Source organism: Protopterus annectens, chromosome 6.part1, assembly GCF_019279795.1.
Source record: "Protopterus annectens isolate FY-2018-M chromosome 6.part1, PAN1.0, whole genome shotgun sequence".
Lineage (NCBI taxonomy): Eukaryota > Metazoa > Chordata > Ceratodontiformes > Protopteridae > Protopterus > Protopterus annectens.
This window is the reverse complement of record NC_056738.1, coordinates 428,394,994-428,421,429: the sequence shown is the minus strand read 5'-3', so window position 1 is coordinate 428,421,429 and position 26,436 is coordinate 428,394,994. Positions and strand designations below refer to the sequence as shown.

The window sequence follows — 26,436 nt, the reverse complement described above, 5'->3', positions numbered from 1 at the left end:
CTGACATCTGGAGCAAGAAAAACTGAAGAAAATGGTGTCGGATGCATCTTGTATACCCCAGGCGCACTGACGTCAGGGAAGAAGCGACAGCAACCGACGCCGGACCAAGACTTTGGAACTCTGGCCAACTGCGGGACCGTCTGATGGCAGGATAACCCAAGTGTAATGACTGCGGCAGTGTGAACACTCGAACATCTACATTTATGGTAGGTACAAAACTGTACTGTCTTTATAAACCTAGTCGTGTGTGCCCAATACAGTACTAGAGAAACCCAATACAAAGGATCTTGGCAAAAATCAAGGTCTTAGTTAGCAATGACTGCCCATATCTAGGAAAGGAGTCCATTCCTGTCATGGTATTAGAAACCCAAAAGACTTGGATAAATAAAAAAAAAAGTGAGAAAACATTGCATACTGCCTCTGCAGGAAGTCCTTCTCAGAAAAAGGTGGCCCTCGGCTCACGGCTTTGGATGATTTACTCTTCTGCCCTTCAAGCACCAGTTTACTGAAGGCATGCTTATCCTACTTAAGAGTGTAGGAAGCTTATCTGCAGAAAATCCTATTTATCCAAGTGGAAGAGGTTTTCTGCCTGGTGGCACAGAGTGAATCAGGGCACCATCCCAGCACTGTTGCCACTAGTCCCTGCAGTATATGCTTCCATTAAGGAGCATCTTTCAGCCATTTCAGCCTGTCTCTCCCTTGAACCTGCCATTGGCATGAATGCTACCAGTAAAACCCTTTATAAAATTGAGTACTGGGAAAAAAAATGACTCAATTACTCTTTGATCTAGTCACCACAGTTCCTCTGAAATTACTGAGTTGGAAAACAGCGTTGTTGGTAGCAAACACCTTTGCAAGAACAGTATCAGAACTTCTAGCCTTCGTGTGTTAAAAAAAATATATACAGCTTCAGTTTTAAAGTGAAGCCCTCCAATGTGCCAAAAGCATTCATAGAACGTACCTGCAGCATGCCCATTCAACTATGTGTCGTCTTCCCAATCCTCAAAACTGGGGCAAAGGGATGTATTTCTGGTATGCAAATAGCCAACTGAGATATTATTTACACAGAACTAAGGATACTAGAAGCTTTAGACAGTTGTGTTTGTTTTTTGTAAAGGGAAGAAGAGAGTGGCTATCTACAAACTGACAAGTTCCAAATGGTTACCTTCAAAGAAGAAGAAAAAAAATCAGAGAAGCATTAGAGCTCACAACATGAGAATTATGGCTTTCTTCAGGAGACTAGCTACTGAGCCTGTCTCAGAAGTAGCTACATGGCCATCTGTCCTTTTCCAAATGTTAAACTGGACAGCTATTCCATGGCTAAGGCTGGGTTTGTTAAGGACATTCTGCATGGTATGGTGTTTAACCCTTCCTTGCTGACCACCTGGTTTTCATAAGGACTGGGAACTGTTCCATTAGTCAGGACAGTACAGTTGTGTAAGAACTTACTGTAATAGCATGGTTTGGAGCAGATGACTATTGCATCAGTATTTTCAGTCCCATCATTTCCGTGATTCAGGGCTTGGGCATCCATGGCTAATTCCCTATCCTTATGATTCCACTATTCCCCCAGTCTCTTATAGGGTCACGGGCCTGCCCAATAATCAATAGATTTAGGAAGTCCTTTTTTTTTTCTTTCTCCCCACAACGTAGCTTGAGTTAAGAGGGCTTTTCTTTCTCTATCTCTGTATGACATAACTCAGCATTGACTCTTAGGGTTTTGCAGTACATAATCTTGTCTTCTTTAGTTGACAAGATTATTTGATCCATCCAAACAAATAGTGATGTTCCCTAGGTCAGAAAACTTAGAACTCCCCCTGCACCCCCCCCCCCGAATGTTTCTACACAGGCACACACACATATAAAACAACTCTTGAGATCACACAAACTCATAGAAGAGGGAGATTGTTACAAAAATGCAGTGTTCGCATTCTTACTGTTCTGTGAGCCTAATCAGCTTTGCAAGATACTGACACCTTTCCAGCTCTAAACTGATGTAGTGTGGGTGTTCATATTAGCACTGAATGCATCTTGCTGTCCCAGATGGATGGACATCTAGCACTCCTGGATATGGGAAGGTTGCAAAGCAGTGGAAGTCATGCTGAAGTTTATTAAGAACTGCAGAGAATCTGCTTGAACATCTGTTAAGGTTAATTTCTTTCGCAGATATACTTCATCACTACTGCAACACTAAAAGTACATCAACATCTACAATTATTTTTAAGCTCTTAACATAACTATACTGTATAATAAATACATTGAATGGCTTTTTCTTCCTGCATTTGTCCAAGTATAAGTTTGTATATTTTGTTTTTCCTTAACTACAGTTAATCAGATATTTTACTGAATCGATCTCAGCAATTATTTTCAAGTTGCACAGCCAAATTTGCAGATGGCCAGCAGTGTTCTGTTCCGGTATTTGATATAACGCATCAGACACCATTATGTGAAGAGCATGCAAAGAAAATGGTAAAACTCAAATACTTGTGTCACATTTAATTTACTAGAAATTAAATATCTTACACAGATTGACTTGGTCATTGCTAATGTTAAAAAGAGTTTCTGATACCCTTTTGCATTTTGGGGATGAAAGGTTAGATCTCCATCAGTTAGTCTTGCATTTACTGTATCAGATCATAAGAGCCTTCACCACCAAGTGGCAGAATTTCTCTTCAAGAGCTGCTTCCAACAGTGGCTGCAGCTGTCTTTATTGCTTGCAGTATTTCATTCTGCTGTCTTCATAGTAATAGGTTTATTCAGGCCCTTCTGAGGGCACCCTACAGTGGCAAAACATTTTCCTTTAGTAGTACTAAGTAATCATATACAGCTTGTATGCTGTGGTTGGCTAGAACAGGCAGTGTGTGCAAAATCAATACAGCTGTACTGTAGTGATCATAGTCAAGCCCAGAATTCAGAACCATTTCATATCATCATGCACCATGACTGGCTGTCCTTGAAAATTGATTTTTTTTTAAATTTCTGTAGTGCAACAGTATACAGTAAAATAAAGTTCACAAGAATAGGCGAACAGGAGTCTGTTTATATTTGAAGGTAATTGAGCTTTTATTTGCTCTATTTTACAGGATAATGGTTTGCAGTGAAATCAAATCCTTTAGAATAAGATGACTATAATTTCAAATATTTTAGTATGTTTAAAGTTACTGTACCATTTGTTAATTATCAGAATTTGTCTTGCTGGACTTCTAAGATGTCTGCACATTGATCAGCAAATTGATTAGAGCTCTTGCAGTGTGAAAACTGCCATTGTGAAGAGAAAGCCAGTAAAAACAAACTGGATAAAATGTAGTCACTGGCTAATAATTATATTGCGTGGATGTCAGTAAAGAAGAAATTTGAAAAAAGGTAACAGAAAATCAGCCAGAAAAGTAGAAAAAAAATACTCTAGCAGGGAAGAATCTTGCAGCTGTTCTGCAAAAAGTAGATGTTCGTGTTTCACTGTTGCAGTCAATACACTTGGGTTATCCTGCTGGCAGGCGACCCGCAGTCGGCCCGAGTTCCAAAGTCTTGGTCTGGCGTCGGTTGCTGTCTCCTCCTCCCTGACATCAGTGCTCCAGGGGTATAAAAGATGCAACCGACGCCATTTTCTTCAGTCTTTCTTGCCGCACGGTGCCCAAAGCAGAAGCAGTTCGCAAGTGCCGGTCGGCCGACTCCTGAGATTTTCGAAATAGAGTTTCAGAACCGAAGTCTTCAATAAAGCTAAGTACCCCGTTGGGGAAACTTTTTCTTGCTCCAGACTGATGTCAGTAAAAGTTAACAATTGTATTTCTTGTGGGAAGCAAATACCTCATAAGGACTTCCACTCTTACTGTATTCCTTGCCTAGGCCCTGACCACGACATTACTAGTTGTCGGTTTTGTGCTAGATTCAACAAATGCACTATTAAACGTCTGTTTGATTTTGCATTTCATTACTTTGGCCAAAGATTTAACTATATAATGCCGTCGGAACAACTGACGACCGGAATTCATAAAAAATGCAAAGACAAGGAAAAGGACAGGCATCCGAGGTCCAAAACCGATGACGAAGCCTCTTCTAGGCCAGTCGCCGGTTCTCAGTGAGACGCTTTCTGACACCCGCTACCTCAGAGCCACAGGCCGTTTCCGACTCCCACGTGGAGACGACTAGGCCTCTGGATACTCAAGGTATTGGGCCTATGGAAAATATTCCCTCAGATGGGTCCGGAGCCGCTGAGCAGGCATCGGCTTCTGAAGGTGTTTTCAGACCTTCACAGCTTACTATTAAATCCTCTGCAGCAGCCAAAGTACAGTCAAAGACACCATTAAAGACAAAGAAACAAGTACAGCATTCATCTGGACAGTCAACCATGCCAAAGAAACAGATGCTTAAAATGGCCGAAGACTTAATTACTTTGATCAGGGGTTCCCATCCCCCTCCTGATAAAAGGCCTAGGCAAGACACTGACTATGATTCCTCTGACCAGGTTTCTATTTCCTCTGATTCCTCTTCAGATCAGGGCTATTCTCTTCCTCCCTATGAGGACTCTGATGCTGAAGAATCTATACCTTCAGCCGCTCCACCTGAGGATTACTCTTTTGGGGGAAACTCTGCACACCATGAGGGAACATTTCCACTGGGAGAGCCAGGATTATTCAGAATCCAAGAAAAGGCTCAGAGATTTTCTTTTACTGCCTCAGCACAGGTCCCTGTCTATCCTCCCTGTGCTTGATATAGTTGATGATGTTTTCTGTGAATCCAGTATGTCTCCTGATTCTTTACCCCCTGCACCAGTCAAGCCAGACAGGTATTACAGGGTCCCTGACTCTCATAAATTTCTTTATAAAAACCCTACTGCTGACCCTGGAACAATTTCTCAAGGTCCCAAAGGGGTCAAGGCTTCCACTGCTAAAAACCCTGTTCCCTCTGATAGGGATTCTAGAGCTCTGGATAGATGAGGGAAAAAAGTTTACACTTCTGCTACTTTAGCTGTAAGGGCTTTAAACTGCCAGTTTCACATGGTTTCAACAGTACCTCATGTCTTTGTTAAAACAGAGAATGCTTACAAATTCAGAGAATCCTGACAATAAGGAAATGCAGAAATTATTGCATGCAGCTGAACAAGTGGGAACGCATACTCTGCAATGTGTTTTTGATTCATTAGAGGCTTCTTGCAGAGCTGCAGTAACAGGCTCTGTCATTCGAATGCATACTTGGTTGAAAGAATAAAGTTTACCTGAACATGTTAAAGTAAAATTATTGGATGCTCCATTACAGCATGATATTTTGTTTGGTGTTAAGGCAGAAGAGGTGTTAAAGAAAATGGAGGACAAAGCAAAATCTATGCAGACAGTAAAGGATTTCTTACAGGTTCAACCACCTAGGTTTAGTAGAAACTGGCCTTCCAAAAATTGGTCCTTTCAGATGTCAGACAGGCCTCAAAGAGGCAGATACAGACACCCAAGAGGCAGATCTCAGCCACATGGCTCCTACAGACCTAAACAATGGGGTGCTTCTGCCCCCAAAGGAGGAGAAGACAAATCACAACCTTATAGGAAACAGTCCCAATGACTTTCCTCTACAAAAGCCAAGCACTTACCTTTTGGCAGCACCTCTAGGGGTAAAGCTAGCACTTTTCCCACACAATTGGCACATAATCATCCAGGACAAATGGGTACTGAATATAGTTTCTCAGGGTTACAGGTTCCACTTTCACACTCTTCCAAAATCAAAAGGTATGCCGGATCTGCCACAAAACCAATGGGCAGAGGCACAAAAGGAAATTGCTGCTCTCATGGACATGGGAGCTATTCAAAGAGTACCACAGTAAGAACAGGGACAAGGATTTTACTCAAGACTCTTCCTGGTTCCCAGAAAGGACAAAGCCTGGAGACCAATACTGGACTTGTCAACTCTAAATACTTTCCTGGATATTCCAAAATTCAAAATGTTAATACTGCAGCAACTTCTACCCATGCTGGGCAAGAAGGCTCGGCTAGTTACTTTGGACCTCAAAGAGGCATACCTGCATGTCCCAATCAGACAATCTTGCCGAAGATACCTCAGATTCATAGCTGGCTCAATGCATTACCAATTCTCTGCACTGCCCTTTGGCTTATCTACTGCTCCCAGGGTCTTCACAAAATGCCTGGCACCAGTAATTGCATTTTGCAGACAAAGAGGAATTCAGATATACCCCTATTTAGATGACTGCCTTATTCAAGCAGAGAGCAAGGACATTCTATTAAAGCATCTGGCATTTGTAAAAAGATTACTAATTTGCCTAGGGTACACAGTAAACGAAAAGAAATCAAAACTAGTGCCCTCTCAAGAGATAATATTCCTGGGTGCAAGCTTAAATACAACTGCCCAGATGGCTTATCTCACTCCAGACAAACAAAGACAACTGACTCATTACTTTCAAATGATGGCAACAAAGACCCAGCTCCCTGCAAGAAAAATTCTGCAGTCCCTGGACTTCATGGCTTCCTGCATTCTACTCATTCCATATGCAAGACTGCATATGAGGAAACTACAATGGTATCTAAAAAGTGTTTGGACTCAGCATTGCCACAGCCTGGAAACAATAGTGACTATAATTCCCTGTCTACAACAGGAGTTTCGATGGTAGTCCAGGGCCTGTCACCACAACAAGGGACAGCCCTTCACTGCCAGGCAGACAATAACAACGGATGCATCGGATTATGCCTGGGGGGCACATATGGCAGGAAAATGTATTCAGGGCACGTGGACCAAGGAACAAATGCATCTTCACATCAATCAAAAAGAGATGCTAGCTGTACAGAATGCCCTGACAGCCTTCAAGGATCTACTACGTCCAGGACAACTATTACTAAAGACGGACAACACCACAGTTATGTGGTACATAAGCAAGGGGGCACACATTCTTACCCCCTCTGCAGGCAAGCCATGACTCTGTGGAGCACAGCACTGACCTATCAAGTGCATCTGCAGGCACAATTCCTGCCAGGAAAGAAAAACACACTGATAGACGAACTAAGCAGAAATCTCATGGATCCGCACAAATGGAAACTAAATCCACAGGTCTTCAGCATGATAACAAGAAAATGGGGACGCCTGGACATGGATCTTTTTGCCTCCCCTCACAACTGCCAACTACAGAAATTCTGCACAAGAACGTATCACTCACAAGCATGGAAAGTGGATGCTCTTTCATTCAGCTGGAAAACCCTGACAGTTTATGCCTTCCCTCCACTGCCTCTTCTTCCCAAGGTACTCCTAAAAGTCAGACAAGAGAAGCCAAAAATGATCCTGATTGCCGCAGACTGGCCACGCCAGCACTGGTACCCAATCCTAAAGAGCTTGTCTCAAGGCCCAGCCTGGCCCTTACCTCAAATTCCTCATCTTCTGACTCAACAAAACGATCAGATTCTACACAGTCAACTCAGAACCTTAAATCTGGCTGCATGGCAGATAATTTAGCCACTCAGACCACTCCTCTCTCTAAAGTTGTTATGGATGTCATTTTAGAAGCCAGGAGGCCCAGCACTAGGAAATCTTATGCAGAAAAATGGAAGAGATTCTGTGCTTGGAACCAGGCACAAGGACTTGAACCGCTTGTTCCAAATATACCTCAGATTTTACAATACCTAACTGAGATGCTGGACAAAAGCCTATCCTTTTCATCTATTAAAATCCATGCCTCTGCCATTTCAGCTCATTACAATACGGAACCTCCTATTTTTTCACATCCACTGCTAAGGCAGTACCTCAGAGGGGCAAGAAACAGAAGACCCCCAAGGAGAGCACCAATACCTACTTGGGACCTCAATTTTGTATTAGAAAAGCTCACACTGCCTCCTTTTGAGCCAGCCAACACAGCTGATATAAAATTCTTATCATGGAAAACCGCTCTGCTCCTAGCAATAACTTCAGCAAGAAGAGTCTCAAGAGTTACAGGCATTAATGGCAGTGGAACCTTTTATCATTTTTCATCAGGACAGGGTCTCTCTAAGGACAAACCCAATGTTTATGCGAAAGGTGGTTTCCAGTGTGGCTCTTAACCAAACCATTCATTTGCCAACTTTCTATCCAAATCCCCAGAATAAAGGGGAGAGACTTCTGCACACTTTGGATATACACAGACAGCTACGATTCTGCTTGGACAAAACAAAAGCTTTCAGAAAAACTGAGCAACTGTTTGTAGCTTATGCTGCAGGATCACAAGGAAAGCCTATCTCAAAGCAGACATTTTTCAAAATGGATAGGACACTGCATTCGCTTCTGCTATGCACAACATGGCAAATCAGTGCCTAAGGGCATAAGGCCACATTCTACCAGAGCAGCAGCCTTTCTCAGAGGAGTAACCAAAAAGAAAAGAAAATTAAACCCAAAATAGGGTCTTAAAAGTCACAAGTCGAGATTTCAGACCACCGCACACAGACCAGGCTGGCAAGCAATAGACAAATCCTTTATTGCAAACTTGAGAAACTTTACTTGTCCATAGGTTTGCCCATCGATGGCTACCACCTCACCACCATCCATGAAAATAATGACCTTATTTTTGTTGACAAATTGTTCAATGCTGGCCACTACCCTATCAAACCATTCCTTGTACTGAAAAAATAACAAGTCTGATGTTATACTGGAATGCAATGACGTTATTTCACCACGCAGTTCCAACAGCTTTCTCTCATTATTATCAATGATAATGTCTAATAGCTCCAACCCAACACGGTCAAATAAGGTTACCATTTTATCAAAAAACACAGTACCTTCTTCTATGCCCATCGGAAGCTTCCAAACTCGAAGTCCCTTAGGAACCTGCTTTAAACTCCTAGATTTCTAAAGGAATAAATTATCCAGCTGCAGCGCTCTGTACTTGGTACAGAGCTTGTCGTAACGATGTATCTGCTCTTTTAATGTCGGATATACAATTTTATTATTGGAGAAAGCATCAGGAATGCCCAGCTCCGTTACCGGCAGTTCAAACCAAGAATCCAAACTGTTAGTATTTCCTGCATTCACTGGTACTGCAGGTTGGGCTCCACTCAAACTGCTAGCTCCCCCTAGCATTGTAGGAACCAAATTAGATTTGTATTTAGATACTGCTCCTCTATAGGAACTTGTAACTGCTGTTTTCTGTCCAGGAGGCAACGATGAATTAACAGGGGAATGCAAGGTGAATAACTCAACTTGCGACTCAGTAGGGCTTACCATAGCCATCGAACCTTGAGCCCCTGCTTGCTGATCATTTAAGGCAATCAATTTTTGCACAACTTGGGCCAATTCTTTTAAAATCACATCCATCTCGAACAAAATATGCAACAAGTCAATTCACCCACGCTGCCAAAACCACAGCCCTCAGGCAGAGCCGAAATTAGCGTATTAACCAAAAAGAAAAGAAAATTAAACCCAAAATAGGGTCTAAAAAGTCACAAGTCAAGATTTCAGACCACCGCGCACAGACCAGGCTGGCAAGCAATAGACAAATCCTTTATTGCAAACTTGAGAAACTTTACTTGTCCATAGGTTTGCCCATCGATGGCTACCACCTCACCACCATCCATGAAAATATCATCACACATTTCAAACTGAGTCGAATTCTGCACCAAATTAGTAGCATCAATAGTTAAAACACTGGACTCATTGGCATCACTAACTTCACTATTATGACACACATTATTGAACTGTACATAGTTGTCAAATTGAAAAACTATAGTTCCAAAAAGTCCCTCTGAGACACCCCTCTCCCCCTCCCCTCTCGTGGAAACTTGTGTTGCAGACGCTCCATCGAACGACCCTTGTTGTACAACCTCTCCGATCTCCTCAATCCTTGAGGCTGTTCCAAAAAAACCTCCTCAGATACAGAATCACCATTAGACACATTATTGTCCAAACATTTATCCAAAACCATAACAGTACTCGGAACTCTTGTTGTATGAAACCTGGAACGTCCAGGTGGGTAAGCACATTTATTTACATAGTCCGCATTGTCCCTAGCCAGCTTTTTTTTGTTTAATGACCTTATTTTTGTTGACAAATTGTTCAATGCTGGCCACTACCCTATCAAACCATTCCTTGTACTGAAAAAATAACAAGTCTGATGTTATACTGGAATGCAATGACGTTATTTCACCACACAGTTCCAACAACTTTCTCTCATTATTATCAATGATAATGTCTAATAGCTCCAACCCAACACGGTCAAATAAGGTTACCATTTTATCAAAAAACACAGTACCTTCTTCTATGCCCATTGGAAGCTTCCAAACTCGAAGTCCCTTAGGAACCTGCTTTAAACTCCTAGATTTCGAAAGGAATAAATTATCCAGCTGCAGCGCTCTGTACTTGGACGCTGCAGGTTTCAGAGGGACTTTTTGGAACTATAGTTTTTCAATTTGACAACTATGTACAGTTCAATAATGTGTGTCATAATAGTGAAGTTAGTGATGCCAATGAGTCCAGTGTTTTAACTATTGATGCTACTAATTTGGTGCAGAATTCGATTCAGTTTGAAATGTGTGATGATATTTTCATGGATGGTGGTGAGGTGGTAGCCATCGATGGGCAAACCTATGGACAAGTAAAGTTTCTCAAGTTTGCAATAAAGGATTTGTCTTTTGCTTGCCGGCCTGGTCTGTGTGCGGTGGTCTGAAATCTCGACTTGTGACTTTCTCAGAGGAGTACCAACCAAAGACATTTTAGAAGCTGCAACCTGGAGTTCAGTGCACACTTTCACTAAGCACTACCACTTACCTCTCTACTCTAAATCCAGAGCAGGCTTTGCCACTGCAGTTCTGCAGGGCCTGGTAGCCTCTCCTAATCCCATTTAGACCCAGCCACCCAACCTCAGCTTTGGGATTCAACCCAAGTGTAATGACTGCAACAGTGAAACACGATGAACAGAGTACAGTTGTGTACCTACCATAAATGTAGATGTTCGAGTGTATTCACTGTTGCAGTCCAGGTTTACCCACCCACCATCCCCCTTTCTCTTTGCTGGGTCCTTTTTGTACTTCTCAACTCTCTACAACCTATGTGATGTATTTGCTTGTAGATGAAGGAAATTTTATTTTGGTACATGTATTTTATTTTTGTTGACATAATTTTTTCCAGCCTTTCCTTTTTGGGGGCACCTGACATCTGGGGCAAGAAAATTGAAGAAAATGGCGTCGGTTGCATCTTTTATACCCCTGGCGCACTGACGTCAGGGAGGAGGTGACAGCAACCGACACCGGACCAAGACTTTGGAACTCGGGCCAACTGCGGGTCGTCTGCCAGCAGGATAACCCAAGTGTAATGACTGCAACAGTGAATACACTCGGACATCTACATTTATGGTGGGTACACAACTGTACTTTTCAGCTTTGGTAGATAAGATGGCTTCCAGTAATTTAGAAGAAAAATAACTCAGATAAACCAACAGGCGTTTAAAATAAGTAAAACACTGAAGGAATATATATATACAGTCAAGAAACAAAAGTATGAACAAAAATGGGAAAAGATATAAGGAGAATAATAATACAAAATGTTATATTCCTAAAGTAGCAGAAAATACTCTAAGAACTAAGCCAACACAAGAATTGAGAGAGGAGATTTTGCCAATAGCAATGACTGCAAGTAGTTTTACAGAAAATCATGAAAAGGTGGCTAGAATTTACTGAAGAAAAGTGACAGATGAGCCAAGGTATTGGGGGCAAATAACGAGAGAGGGAAAGGTAACAGAATGGGATAAAGGTAACAGAATGGGATAAGGCTAAAAAGACATTTGGACTGCAGACTAGAGACTGCCTTCCTTACCAGGGATTACTATCATAGTATAGGAAAGGAGACAAGAATAGGGGAATCTTAAGTGAAAGACCTGCTCTGGTAGAGTTTTTGTTGAATGTAGAACAGAAGCAGCTGTTAAAAAGAGAAAATTAGTAGGGCATGTAAAGTATTGTATGATAACTATAAGAATCAATCAAAGAAGGTTAGAAAAGATTGGGAAGAGAGACTGGAAAAGCAATTTAAAATAGAACAATGGGATGACATCTGTATGTATCCCATGTATGCAACAAAGTTCAGAATAGGATCTCTGTTTGGAAGTGGTTACATAGGCATTTTTGTACCCCAAGCAGACAAAAAAATAATTTTTGCTCAGGTAGATAGTAAATGTTGGAGGTGTCTTTGGGAAGACGGAAGTAACTGGGAACATATGATGTCCTTCTGTTCAATGTTGCAGTATTCTTTACGCATGGGTAATATTCAGCTCTTCGACCCGATGTCCGACTTGTATACAAAAGCTTCAAGCTGCCTGTACGTGGGACGTCGCATGTAGGCACCTAGAACGTCAGCCATAAAATGGGTTACTGCACATACAATCCTTAAAGTATTTTCACTGCCATTCGGCAAAGTCGACTCGTACATTCGGTCTGACGTTGGAAACTGTGTTTTGTGCTTCAACTTCAAATAAGTAGCCTGTAGGGGATTTATTTCGTTGTTTTTGCCTTTTGTTACTGTTCATGTCTTCCAGAAAGGGCAAGTGTATGTGTGGAAGGCAAATTCCGCATAAGGATAGTCACGAGTCTTGTTTTGCTTACGGCCTACCCACGACCATTGCTCCTGTTCTGTCAGGTCTTCATCCCTAAAACTTTACAGTTATCTGTCTGCCTTAAACTTGTATCTAGGAAAACCAAATGCTTAACTAGGGAATTGATGGAGGGTTCCGCGAAGTTCCAAAGAGCCATTTTTGAAGAGAAAGGTAGGCAAACCTAGGGCCGGGTCCTCTTTGGCTATGCTTTCTCTCTCCAATGTACCCCTTGAGGTTGATGAAAACCTGGTGGTACGGTAAAGGCAGGGTTTGTCTCTCTGGTGAGAACTGAAATGGAAGCCACTAGGAGTGGAAATCCGAACACGTCCAAGGCTATACAGACGTCCAGTTTGGATGATTTAGGGGAACCACGGCTACTTGTTTCAGAGTACTCTGGAACTGTTCCACTCCCCCTTGCAAAAGGAAGCTCTGACGGTTAAGCCTACGTCTGCCCTTCCTCCTGCCCTAGAAAAATCTGCCAAAACGAAAAACAAAAAAAATAAGCATTCCGCAGTGCCTAATACTTCTATGTCAGACTGAGAGGTTTTTTGCTAAGTCTTATTAAGGCCTTGATGGCCCTTCGGCCTATGACTTTGGTCTCTCCTATTTCTGGCCATGTCTTCTCTTCCCCTGTGCTACCATCGGGTTCTCAGGAGTCTCTCTCCACCCTTCCAGCTCAGGACTCTGATTCTGAGGGGTCTTCCTTGGATGAAGACTCTTTAGCTTACTCTATTCAGATTCCTTCCCCCTTGGAATATGCATCTCCTGGGGAAGAGTGGGGGAGAGTCACCAATGGAAGAACTCTCCTTTGGTGAAACAGTAAAATGAAGACATTCTTTAAGTGGGATGCTTCCCAAATTTCAGAGGAACAAAAGAGATACTTTGACTTACTTCAACTTAGGCCCCTGCACCTGCAGCTGTCCCTCCATTATTACCTGCTTTCCTAGATGCCTTTGCATCATCTTCCAAGACCACAGATTCACAGGCACCAGTTCCTAAAAGACCTGACTATTTCTGTAAGGTCCCTGAGGATTGCAATTTTTTTATATTAAGTGGCATTCAGCAGATCCTGCCGTGGTTTCTACCACCTCAGATCAATCCTTTCGGATTGTTCCTTCCACAGAGTTGCTTCCCTCTGACAAAGAATGCAAAATTTTTGAAAGGTTAGGAAAGAAGGTTTACACATCTTACACCTTGGCAATCAGAGCCATTAATTACCAGACTCGTATGACTAGGTGTTCTCTAGCTTTGCTGTCTCAAGCTTCTCGGGTCTTGTCCCAGCTTCCTGATTCAGAAGCTAAGTCCTTATCTTTCTCTCTTGGCTGCATCTTCACAGGTCACTAGGCATTTCATTAAATGTAGCTATGATGCTGTAGAAGCTTTCTTTAGAGTTGCAGCGTCTGCTTCTTTTCTTAGGAGATATTCTTGGTTGCGTCTTCAGGCTCTCCCATATGACATTAAGGTAAAATTGTTTGATGCTCCCTTGGACAGTTCTGCTCTTTTTGGTAAGGCTGCTGCAGAACTTTTTAAACCTCTGAAGGAAAAAGGTAAATGTACTTTGGTACATAAACAAGTGGAGGGGGGGAGCACAAAATCTTATCTTCTCTGCCGCTTAGCCATCAAGGCATGGGAGCTGACTATTCAGTACAAAGACTTACTACATGCAGTGTACCTTCCTTCGGCTTAGAACTTGGTGGTCGATGCATTAAGCAGATCCATAACACAATCCCATGAGTTGATGCTTCACAGGGAAGTATTCCTGGATCTAGTTCACCGGTGGGTACTCCAGAGATGGATCTGTTTGCCTCCCTTCAGTACAGACAACTTCCTCTTTTCTCTGCTAGGGTCCCTCACCCTCAGGTGTGGAAGGTGGGCACCTTATCATCCTCATGGAAGGGGGTGTTTCTTTATGCATTTTCCTTTTGATTTAGAAAGTCTTGTTGAAAATTCAGCAGGACAAACCAAAAATGTTGTGACTTTGGCCAAGACAGCATTGGTTACCTCTTCTTCTGCATTTAGCCAAGGGCCATCACTAGAAGTTACCTCACTGGATGGGACCTACTCACTCAAAACAAGGGGTCTCTAATTCACCATCTGTCATCTCTTCACCTGACTTGTTCTATACTTTAAAAACAGTACTTCTGGTAGCTACTACGCCTGCCAGGATGGTTTTTGAGATTCAGCCATTAATGGCTTCACCACCACTCCTAGTTTTCCAAAGAACAGAGTTTCTTTGAGAACCAGTCCATCCTTTATGCCTAAAGTGGTCAAAGATCTTTCCTTTAATCAAGCTATTCAATTGCCTACTTTTTTCCCATCTCCACAATCTCATAGTGAAAGAATTTTGCATTCCCTAGATGTGCTTAGACGGCTGAGATTCTGTCTTGACAAAACTAAGACTATTAGGGAATCTGATCGACTATTTGTGTCTTTCCATCCCAGGGCTCTGGGTTTGCCTGTTTCTAAGCAAATTATCTCTTCATGGATTTCTAAGGCCATTGTGTTTTGCTATCATTTTCATGGGAAATCCTTATCTTCATCTATTAAAGCCCATTCCACCAGATCTGTTGCAACCTTGGGGGCTTGGATACTCAATCCGTTTTCGAAGCTGCCACTTGGTCTTCTGTTCATACATTTACAAAACATTACACGTTGGATAATGTCTCTAGGACCAGAGCAGGGTTTGCCAGAGCAATCCTGCATGGATTCCTGGAAAATGATTCTGCTTGATCTCTATATGTTCCTTCCTCCTCCTCCCTGCAACATTGAATAGAAAGACATAGAATAGTTGTGTAAAATCTTAACATAACCATAGATGTCGTTCTCTTCTATGTTGCAGTATTCTATCCCACACCCCTTCCCCCTGCATCTTGCTCATTCTTTGGATGACTGTCTCCTTGGTCTCCCTTTGGAGTTTTCCACATGGGGCTGCTTCATTCTGAGGATTGTACGTGCGGACTTCCCGTTAAAGGCTGACGTTCTAGGTGCCTGTGTGTGATGTCCCATGTACAGGCAGGCTTGAAGCTTTTGTATACAAGCCAGATGTTGGGATGAATAGTGGAATGTTATCCATATGTAAAGAATATTGCAACATAGAGGAGAAGGACATCTATGGTTATGGTAAAATTTTACACAACTATTCTTTTTGGGAGTGTAATAAGTTGACAGATTTAAAAAAATACCTACAGAGTACTCTGGCAGAAATATTGGGTGTACAAATGACTGTAACTAAGGAAATGATTCTTTTGAGCTGGGACACAGAATCTGAATTCCCCAGACATGTTAAGGCCTAAAGTTTAATTCTAAAACAACCACTGATGTGTAGGTACAAACAACACCACCAGATAATCCAACAGAATTTATTATAGTAAAAGTTCTGTATATGTAGGAAAAATACAAATCTCTCTCTAGCGTCTCGGACAGATGCCTTTAACAGAGTACAGTTTAATTCTGCTGGCTATAAAAAATACTAGAAAATGAAAATCAAAGTCTAAACTGACTATTTAAAATACTGAATTTATAAAAGAGGTAAAAGAACTGGAAGAGGGATCTTTAGAAAATGGAAGGTGCGAATTGCATAGAAATAAATGGAAGTTGTAGGAACAGTACATGCAGAATAAAGTTCAGGAGGAGGAATGAGGTTTAAGGGAATGCAGGAATTCATAAGTTTATGTAATACTAGACTGATAGTTTCAAGGAAAGAAAAGATATGGGATTGTTAATGTATGTAAATGGAAAAAAATGTTAATATTCATACCTCTCAACTTTCTGTTTTTGCCTCACATTTTTGGATTGTTCCTCATAAAATGTGTCATTTCCTATTTTTGGATTGTTCCTCATAAAATGTGTCATTTCCTGGCAAATTAGTAAGGATTGAATTCAGTAAAAAATATGAGAAATTTCATTTTCAGATTTCTTATCATTCAAAAATGTGCAACAGAAAACTTTTTTGTTCTTGCAACTTTCAAAGTTTAAAAGAACAATATTTAAAATTTGTCCCACCATCATAGGTTCATAGGTTGGTAGTAGGCTATCGGCCCTAAGGCCTATACAAGCCTAGCCATAACAATTCCCTGGATATTTCTTCCCACAATATTTACTTCCCTAGTCCCCTGTCTAGCCGGGTGACTAACGTGATCCCCGGGGTGCATTTCCTATCTCCCATCCAATCGTCAAGGTTCCTTTTGAAGAGGGCCAAGGAGGCGCTCTGCTTGACATGTATGGGCAGTCTATTCCAGGGTATGGGGAGTCTCTGGGTCAGGAACCTATCCCTCCAGCATGTTTTGTTCATTATGATGACAAGGTTTAGATCCCTGTAGCGTGTGACTCTGAAGGATTGGGATTTCTTTAAGTGGAGCATGTCCAACAGCTCAGGGTTTGACATGACCTTATATGTTAAGCAGAGATCAGCTCTGAGTAGACAATATGCCACAGAGTATAGCTGGAGTTTTTTTAGATGGTCAGCATAGGGCATCTGCTTTAGGCCTGTGATTCTTTTAGTGAGGTATTTCTGCGGCCTTTCCACCTGTTGCAGATGTCTTGTGAGGTGCATACCAAACGGGGCGTTGTACTCTATAATGGGTCTAATGAGGGATGAGTACAGTGGGACAATGACCTCCTTTTTCTTGGATGATAAGCCCATAGTGATGAGGTGTGCCACATAGAAGGATTTCCTGACTGTTGTGGTGATGTGGTTGTCGAAGATAAGACCACTGTCCACCTGTGTCCCTAAGTCTCTCATCACATTTTCGGTGTTTAGTGTACTGCCACCACTGTGGTAATTCATGGGTACATGTTCTTTCGCAAAGGGGATAACTATACATTTCTTGGCATTAAGCTTGAGCCCATGGCTCTGGCACCAAGCATCTGTTTCTGTAAGGCCCTTTTGAAGAATATCCACATCATTTGGGGATTCAATAATGGCTCCCAGTTTGCAGTCTTCTGCGAACTTTGTTAGCCAGAGTCCCTAAGTGTTAGCCTGTATTTCAGAGAAGTAGATGCCAAACAAGAGTGGTACCAGGACTGAACTCTGACATACTCCACTTGTCACTTGTCTGGAGCTGGGTTTGGAGTCTGCTACTTTTACAGTCTGGGTTCTGTCAGTAAGCCAGTTGGCAACCCATCGAGTGACGTAGGGATTTATGCTCAGCTTAGTAAGTTTATCTATGATTCCAGAGTGGGGGATGGTGTCTAAGGCCTTGGTGAGGTCCAGATAGGTTGTGTGGACCACCTTACCCTTGTCCACAGCTCTGTTGACTGATTCGAAGAAGTCAGTCAGGTTCAGGAGACAAGATCGGCCCTTCACGAACCCAAACTGGGTGGGGTCCAGTGTTTGAAGGTTGCCAATGTCTTTGTTTATAAGTTCCATGATAATGCGTTCAATGCCCTTGCAGATCAGGCTTGTCAGACTGATGGGACGGTAGATGTTCATCGTATTTCACTGCTGCAGTCATTACACTTGGGTTATCCTGCCGTCAGGCGGTCCCGCAGTCGTCCAGAGTTCCAAAGTTTTGGTCTGGCGTCTGTTGCTGTCGCTTCTTCCCTGACGTCACTGCGCCAGGGGTATATAAGATGCAGCCGACGCCATTTTCTTCAGTCTTTCTTGCCGTGCGGTGCCCGAAGCAAAAGCAGTTCGCAAGTGCCGGTCGGCCGACTCCTGAGATTTTGAATTCGGATTTCAGAACCAAAGTCTTAAATAAAGCTAAGTACCCCGTTGGGGAAACGTTTTCTTGCCTCAGACCGATGTCAGTAAAAGTTAATTGTATTTCTTGTGGGAAGCAAATACCTCATAAGGATTTTCATTCTTACTGTATTCCATGCCTAGGCTCAGACCACAACGTCACTAGTTGTCAGTTTTGTGCTAGATTTAACAAGCGCACTATCAAACGTCGGTTTGACTTTGCTCGCCATTACTTTGGCCAAAGGTTCAGTTATACCATGCCGTCAGAACAACCGATGACTGGAATACACAAAAAATGCAAAGACAAGGATAAGGACAGACATCCAAGGTCCAAAACTGACGAAGCCTCTTCTAGGCCAGTCGCTGGTTCTCAGTGAGGCGCTTTCGCAGCCCCTGACACCCACTATCTCAGAGCCACAGGCTGCCTCTGACTCCCACGTGGAGATGTCTGGGCCTCTGGAAACTCAAGGTACTGTGCCTACGGAAACTAACCCCTCAGATGGGTCCTGAGCCGCTGAGCAGGCATCGGCTTCTGAGAGTGTTTTCAGACCTTCACAGCTTACCATCAAAACAACAACCAAGTCTAAAATTCCATTAAAGACAAAGAAGCAAGTGCAGCATTCACCTGGACAGGCCTCCATGCCTAAAAAACAGATGCTCAAAATGTCCGAAGACCTAATTACTCTGATCAGGGGTTCCCATCCCCCTCCTGATAAAAGGCCTAGGCAGGATAACAGACTATGATTCCTCTGACCAGGTTCCCATTTCTTCTGATTCCTCTTCAGACCAGGGATACTCTTTACCCCCCCTATGAGGACTCTGATGCTGAAGAATCAATCCCTTCAGCCTCTCCTCCTGAGGATTACTCTTTTGGGGAAACTTTACATACCATGAGGGAGCATTTCCATTGGGAGGGCCAGGATTATTCAGAATCCAAGAAAAGGCTCAGAGACTTTCTTTTATTGCCTCAGCACAAGCCCCTTGCTATTCCGCCAGTGTTAGATATTGTGGATGATGTGATGTCCTTCAAGGATGCATCTGCAGTCATAACAAATGGGTTGTCCTGTCGTCAGGCAGCCCTTCGGTCGGCCGGATTCCAAAGTCTGGGTCTGGCCTCGGCTGGTGTCGCACTTCACCCGACGTCATCTCTGCTGGTCTTCGGGTATAAAGGCATCAGCCGACGCCATTTTCCTCAGTCTTTCTTGCCGCGTGCCGCCCGAAGCAGAAGCTGTTCGCAAGTGCTGGTCGGTCAGATCCAGAGATTACTTTTACCGAGTACTACTTCGAAGACTTCTAAAAAGCTAAGTACCCCGTTGGGGACTCTTTCTTGCCTCAGCCGATGTCAGAAAAAGTAAATAACTGTTTAACTTGTGGGAAACAAATACCTCATAAAGATTTCCACTCTTACTGCTTACCTTGTTTAGGCCCAGACCACGACGTAGCAGCCTGTTTAGCCTGTGCTTCCTTCAACCGACGAACACTTAGGCGTCGGTCGGAGTTTGCTGAACAGTTTTTCGGCTCAGATTTTGCGTACATTATGCCGTCGGATCCTCCGACTTCTCAAATAGTTAAAACGCAAAAAAGACCGACACTCGCGGTCCGCGGTTTCGGCCGAAACCACGGTTAAGCAAACGCGAGTGTCTCGGTTTCGGCGAAACCGAGCAAACGGGTCAATCTTCAGCGAATCCATGACTACTACCGAGGCTCCTGCTACCCTAGTTGAATCGGCCTCTGAAGTTTTGCCTACTAATGTGGTTCCTATAGAATTATCAGACACCATCCCTTTGGATGTCTCTACCCCAGCACGTGGTGCTGCTAGGCCTCCTGCAGCCATGTCTATTAAGGCCTTTGCCAGGGCTAAAGCAGCCAAAACTGCTAAATCAGTGCCTGTTAAGCCCCCCTCACACAGGCCCAGTTCCAGTTCTCAAATGCTTACTCTGGCAGAGGATCTCATCTCTTTAATAAGGGGATCCCAATCTCACCCAGACAGGGCCTCTCAGCCTCCAGAAAAGAGACCTAGAGCAGAGCCCCCAGAGCCAGTGTCCTCAGATGATTCTTCTAATGATTCAGACATTACAGACCATCCAGAGGCTCCTTCTACTTATGAAGATTCCGATGCTGAAGAATCTATTCCATCTGCCTCTCCACCAGAGGAATTTTCCTTTGGGGAAACCTTACATGCCATGAGAGAGCAATTCCAATGGCAGGGACAAGATTTCTCAGATTCAAGAAAAAGGCTTAGGACCTTTCTACACTTACCGCAACATAGGCCCTTAGCTATACCTCCAGTTCTGCCTGTTGTGGATGATGCATTTAATGATGTTTGCACTGCTCCTGATACTTTACCTCCAGCCCCTGCCAAACCAGATAGGTTTTACAGGGTAGCGGACACTCATCACCACTATACAAGGCCCCACTTGCAGATCCTGAGACTATCTCCCAGGGGCCTAAGGCAGTAGCTTCGACCTCAGCAAAAAACCCTCTCCCTTCTGAAAGGGAATACAGGTCCTTAGAGAGATGGGGTAAAAAAGTTTACACCTCTGCTACTCTCTCAGCTAGAGCTTTGAACTGTCAGTTTCATATGATCCAATACCAAGAGTTTATGCTTGATCAGTTAACTAAGAAACTGTCCTCTGATGACTCCTTAGATAAGAAATATGTTTTAGAAATGGTGAATAACATTCAGCAGGTTAGTAACCATTCTTTAAAATGTGGCTATGATGCACTGGAGGCTTCATTTAGATCAGCCATGACTGGCACAGTTATAAGAAGGCATGCATGGTTGAAAGAACAGGTCTTGCCGGATCATGTTAAAGCAAAACTGTTAGATGCTCCTATGGATAAGGCCAGTCTATTTGGTTCTCCTGCCCAGCAAGTAATGAAGAAAATGGAAGAGAAGGCAAAATCTGTACAAACAGTTAAAGATTTCTTACAGGTTCAACCCCCAAGGTTTAGCAGGAACTGGCCTTCCAAAAATTGGTCCTTTCCAGACTCCTCTAAATCTCAGAGAGGCAGGAATAGACGTTCCAGAGGCAGAAATCAATCCAGAGGAGGTGCCTACAGAGGACGCCAGTGGCAAAGCAATAACCAGCGAGGCACAGACACAACCACTGCCACTGCAACAGGACAATCACAGTGACTTGGCTCTGACACGCCTACCAGGGAACAAATAGCAGCACCCTTAGGTGGAAAGTTAGCCTTATTTTCAAAAAATTGGCACTATATCACAAAAGACAAGTGGATTTTGCAGACTATAGACCAAGGCTACAGGTTTCACTTCCACACCTTACCAGTATGAAGAGGAATGCTAAACCTACCTCCAAATCAGAAAACAGAAGCTCTAAAACAGATAGCTCAATTAACAAAGATGAGAGCTGTGGAAAGAGTACCACCAACAGAACAGGGCAAAGGATTCTTCTCCAGACTCTTCCTAGTACCAAGAAAAGAGAAAAGTTGGAGACCTATTCTCGACCTGTCCGCCTTAAACACATTCATCATTGTCCCAAAATTCAAAATGCTGACCCTACAGCAACTTCTTCCCATGCTGGGCAAGGAGTGTTGGCTGGTAACTCTAGATCTCAAGGAGGCATACCTGCACGTCCCCATATGACCAAATTGCAGAAGATACCTCAGATTTCTTGCAGGATCAGAGCATTATCAATTCTCAGCATTGCCCTTTGGCTTATCTACTGCGCCCAGAATATTCACAAAATGCCTGGCATCAGTAATCGCTCATTGCAGGCTACAGGGAATCCAAATTTATCCATACCTGGACGACTGCCTGATACAAGCGGACAACAAAAGCAAGCTGACAAAAGACTTACAAAGAGTCATTTGCTTACTACAAGCCCTGGGATACACAGTCAATTTAAAAAGTCAAGACTAATACCATCCCAAACAAAAACATTCTTGGGTGCAGAATTGGACACAGTAAAACAGATGGCATTCCTAACTGCAGAAAAACAAGAACAACTCCCTCTTTACTTCTTGGCATTAACAAAGCAGAACAAACTAACAGCAAGGAAAGTACTGCAGGCCTTGGGCTTCATGGCATCATGCATAATCCTGGTCCCCCATGCCAGATTGCATATGAGAAAACTACAGTGGTACCTAAAGAATTTATGGTCTCAACACAGCACAGGCACAGCTTAGAAACCGAAATACCACTAATCCCATGCCTGAAACAAGAGTTCCTATGGTGGGCTCAAGCATGCCAGTCAAACCCAGGCTTGCCCTTCCACAACTTTCAAGCAAGCCAAACCATCACAACGGACGCCTCAGACCTAGGTTGGGGGGCCCACATGCTGGACAAATGCATACAAGGATTATGGACCCCAGATCAACTGCACCTGCACATAAATCAAAAAGAAATGCTGGCAGTAAAACTAGCAATCCAGAATTTCAGACCATTCCTCAAAGAAGGCCATTTGATGATAAGGACAGACAACACCACAGTCATGTGGTACATCAACAAACAGGGAGGCACTCATTCATACCCCCTATGCCGAATGACTCTGGACCTATGGAATATGGCTCTGAGCTACAACATTCAGTTACAGGCAATATTTGTACTGGGAAAAGAAAACATCCTAGCAGACATGTTAAGCAGAACTACCTCGGATGCTCACGAATGGATGCTACACTCCGACATCTTCAAGGCCATCACACAGAAATGGGGAATGCCACAAATAGACCTATTCGCATCCCCACTCAATCACCAGCTCAAGAAATTCTGCACAAGGACATACCACCCACTTGCATGGAAGGTGGACTCTCTATCCTTCAGTTGGAAAGGCCTGACAGCATATGCATTTCCACCTCTTCCTTTGATGCACAAGATACTACTGAAAATCAAAGAGGAGCGTCCAAGGATAATTCTGATAGCTCCAAATTGGCCAAGACAACACTGGTATCCATTGCTGAGGAGCATGTCTCGGGGGAGAACGTGGACACTACTACCCCTGATGCCTTTGATGTTAACTCAGAACGACTACAACATCATGCATCCAAACCTAAAAACTCTGCAACTAACTGCCTGGAACATTACATAACAGCAACTAACCCAGATTTATCCCAAAGGGTTAAAGACATTATCCTGGAGGCCCGCAGACCTTCTACAAGAAGGAACTATGCAGGGAAATGGAAAAGGTTTGTCATTTGGAGCACTGAAAGAGGAAAAGATGTGTCAAAGATAGATATTGCCAACATCCTGGAGTATTTGGCAGAGCTTCTCCATACAGGCCTGTCCTATTCCTCCATCAAGATACATGCATCAGCTATTTCTGCAGAATACAGCCTCGATCCCCCTGCCTTCTCACATCCTCTACTCAGGCAGTTCCTCAGAGGAATCAAGAATGTAAAACCTCCTAGGAAACCACCATTACCAGCATGGGACTTGAACTTTGTGCTAGAAAAATTGACACTCCCTCCATTGAACCAGCAGCAACAGCAGATCTTCAACACCTATCCTGGAAAACTGCTTTCCTACTGGCAATTACTTCAGCAAGAAGGGTTTGAACTACAGGCCTTAATGGCAGTACAACCCTTCCTAATCTTCCATCAAGATAGAGTATCCATGAGAACTAATCCTACATTTATGCCTAAGGTGGTATCCAGAGTGTCTCTAAACCAGGCAATCCACCTACCTACCTTCTTTCCCAATCCACAGAACAGGGGGGAAAGACTGCTGCATACCTTGGATGTACATAGACAGTTGCGCTACTACCTGGACAGAACCAAGGGCAATAGAAAAACTGACCAGCTTCTAGTAGCCTATGCAACAGGAAAGGAAGGAAAAGCAATTTCCAAACAGACAATCTCCAAGTGGATAGGAAATTGCATAAGATTCTGTTACTCCTACCATGGAAAGCCAATTCCACAGAACATAAGACCTCACTCTACAAGGGCTACAGCCACTACCACAGCTTTCTTATGAGGAGTGGCAACCAAGGACATTATTGAGGCAGCTACGTGGACCTCCGTGCATACATTTGCCAAGCATTATAACTTACCTCTATACTCTAGATCCCGAGCAGGGTTTGCCACTGCTGTATTGCAAGGGATCCTAACTACACCATAATTCTTCTTCCTCCTCCCCTAGTTTGGCTGTGGTATTCTACCCATTTGTTATGACTGCAGATGCATCCTTGAAGGACATAGTACAGTTTTGTACCTACCATAAATGTAGATGTCCGAACAGGATAGCATCTGCAGTCAGGATTACCCACCCTCCTTCCCCTCTGTGGTATTCCTAGGGTATTTACCCTCCTAATAGCTAGCTGGGGGGGGATCTCTTATGGTGTATTTGTTTGTGTATATGTACATACATGCTTATTTTTTGTGTTTGCCTACCTTTTTTTTGGAAACATTGGCATTTACCCAAAATTTAGTTTTCCAAGAGGGCAACTGGCATCTGGGGCAAGAAACACTGAGGAAAATGGCGTTGGCTGATGCCTTTATACCCGAAGACCAGCAGAGATGACGTCGGGTGAAGTGCGACACCAGCCGAGGCCAGACCCAGACTTTGGAATCCGGCCGACCGAAGGGCTGCCTGACGACAGGACAACCCATTTGTTATGACTGCAGATGCTATCCTGTTCGGACATCTACATTTATGGTGTAGGTACAAAACTGTACTTTCTCTGAATCCAGTTTAAATCCTGATTCTTTGTCCCCTGCTCCAGTCAAGCCAGACAGGTACTACAGAGTCCCGGACTCTCACAAATTTCTTTATAAAAACCCTGTTGCTGACCCAGAAACTATTTCCCAGGGTCCCAAAGGGGTAAAGGCTTCCACAGATAAAAATCCAGTTCCCTCTGACAGGGATTCTAGAGCATTAGACAGATGGGGGAAGAAAGTTTACACTTCTGCAACTTTAGCAGTAAGGGCTTTAAATTGCCAGTTTCACATGCTTAAATACCAACAATATTTAATGTCTCTGTTAAAACAGAAAATGCTTACATGCTCAGAGGATCCTGACTATAAGGAAATGCAGGATTTATTGCATGCAGCTGAACAAGTGGGAAAACATACTCTGCAATGTGGTTTTGATTCATTAGAGGCTTCTTGTAGAGCAGCAGTTACAGGATCTGTGATTCGAAGGCATGCTTGGTTAAAAGAACAAGGTTTACCTGATCATGTTGAGGCAAAATTATTGGATGCTCCTTTACAGCAGGATATTTTATTTGGTGTTAAGGCAGAAGAGGTATTAAAGAAAATGGAGGATAAGGCAAAATCTATGCAAACAGTGAAGGATTTCTTACAGGTACAACCACCTCGATTTAGCAGAAATTGGCCTTCAAAAAATTGGTCCTTTCCAGTGTCAGACAGACCACAAAGAGGCAGATACAGATGCCCAAGAGGCAGATCTCAGCCCCAAGACTCTTACAGATCACGACAGTGGGGTGCTTCAACCCCAGAAGGAGGGGAAGACAAGTCACAACCTTATAGGAAACAGTCCCAAAGACTTCCCCCTTCAAATGCCAAGCACTTACCTTTTGGCAGCTCCCTTAGGGGGAAAACTAGCACTTTTTTTTTTTCACAAAATTGGCATATAATCACCCAAGACAAATGGGTTCTGAATATTGTGTCTCAAGGTTACAGGTTCCACTTTCACACTCTACCAAGGCCAAAAGGAATGCCAGACCTGCCACAAAATCAATGGGCAGAGGCACAAAAACAAATTACAGCCCTCATGGACATGAGAGCTATTCAAAAAGTGCCAAAGCAGGAACAAGGACAAGGATTTTACTCAAGACTTTTCCTGGTCCCCAGAAAGGACAAAGCCTGGAGACCTATACTGGACCTTTCTACTGTAAATACTTACCTGGATGTTCCGAAATTCAAAATGTTGACACTACAGCAGCTTCTTCCCATGCTGGGCAAGAAGGCTTGGCTTGTTACCTTGGACCTCAAAGAGGCATACCTGCATGTCCATATCAGACAAAATTGCAGAAGATACTTCAGATTCATAGCTGGCTCAATGCATTACCAATTCTCTGCACTGCCCTTTGGCTTATCTACTGCGTCCAGGGTCTTCGCAAAATGCCTGGCACCAGTAATTGCATTTTGCAGACAAAAAGGAATTCAAATATATCCCTACTTGGACGACTGCCTTATTCAAGCAGAGATCAAGGACATTCTTCTAAAGCATCAGGCGTTTGTAAACAGATTGCTAATTTGCCTAGGGAACACAGTAAACGAAAAGAAGTCAAAACTAGTGACT

General features: G+C 43.2%; 1 protein-coding gene across 1 annotated transcript in view; it reads left to right on the top strand.

The window, feature by feature from the left end:
• The window catches only part of INO80D (INO80 complex subunit D), a 1,521,357-nt gene that overhangs the window by 1,143,894 nt on the left and 351,027 nt on the right, over window positions 1-26,436 (top strand). The window contains exon 8 of the mRNA XM_044075859.1: window positions 2,336-2,469. Within this exon, the coding sequence (XP_043931794.1) occupies window positions 2,336-2,469 (134 nt within the window). The remainder of the gene's footprint in view (window positions 1-2,335; window positions 2,470-26,436) is intronic.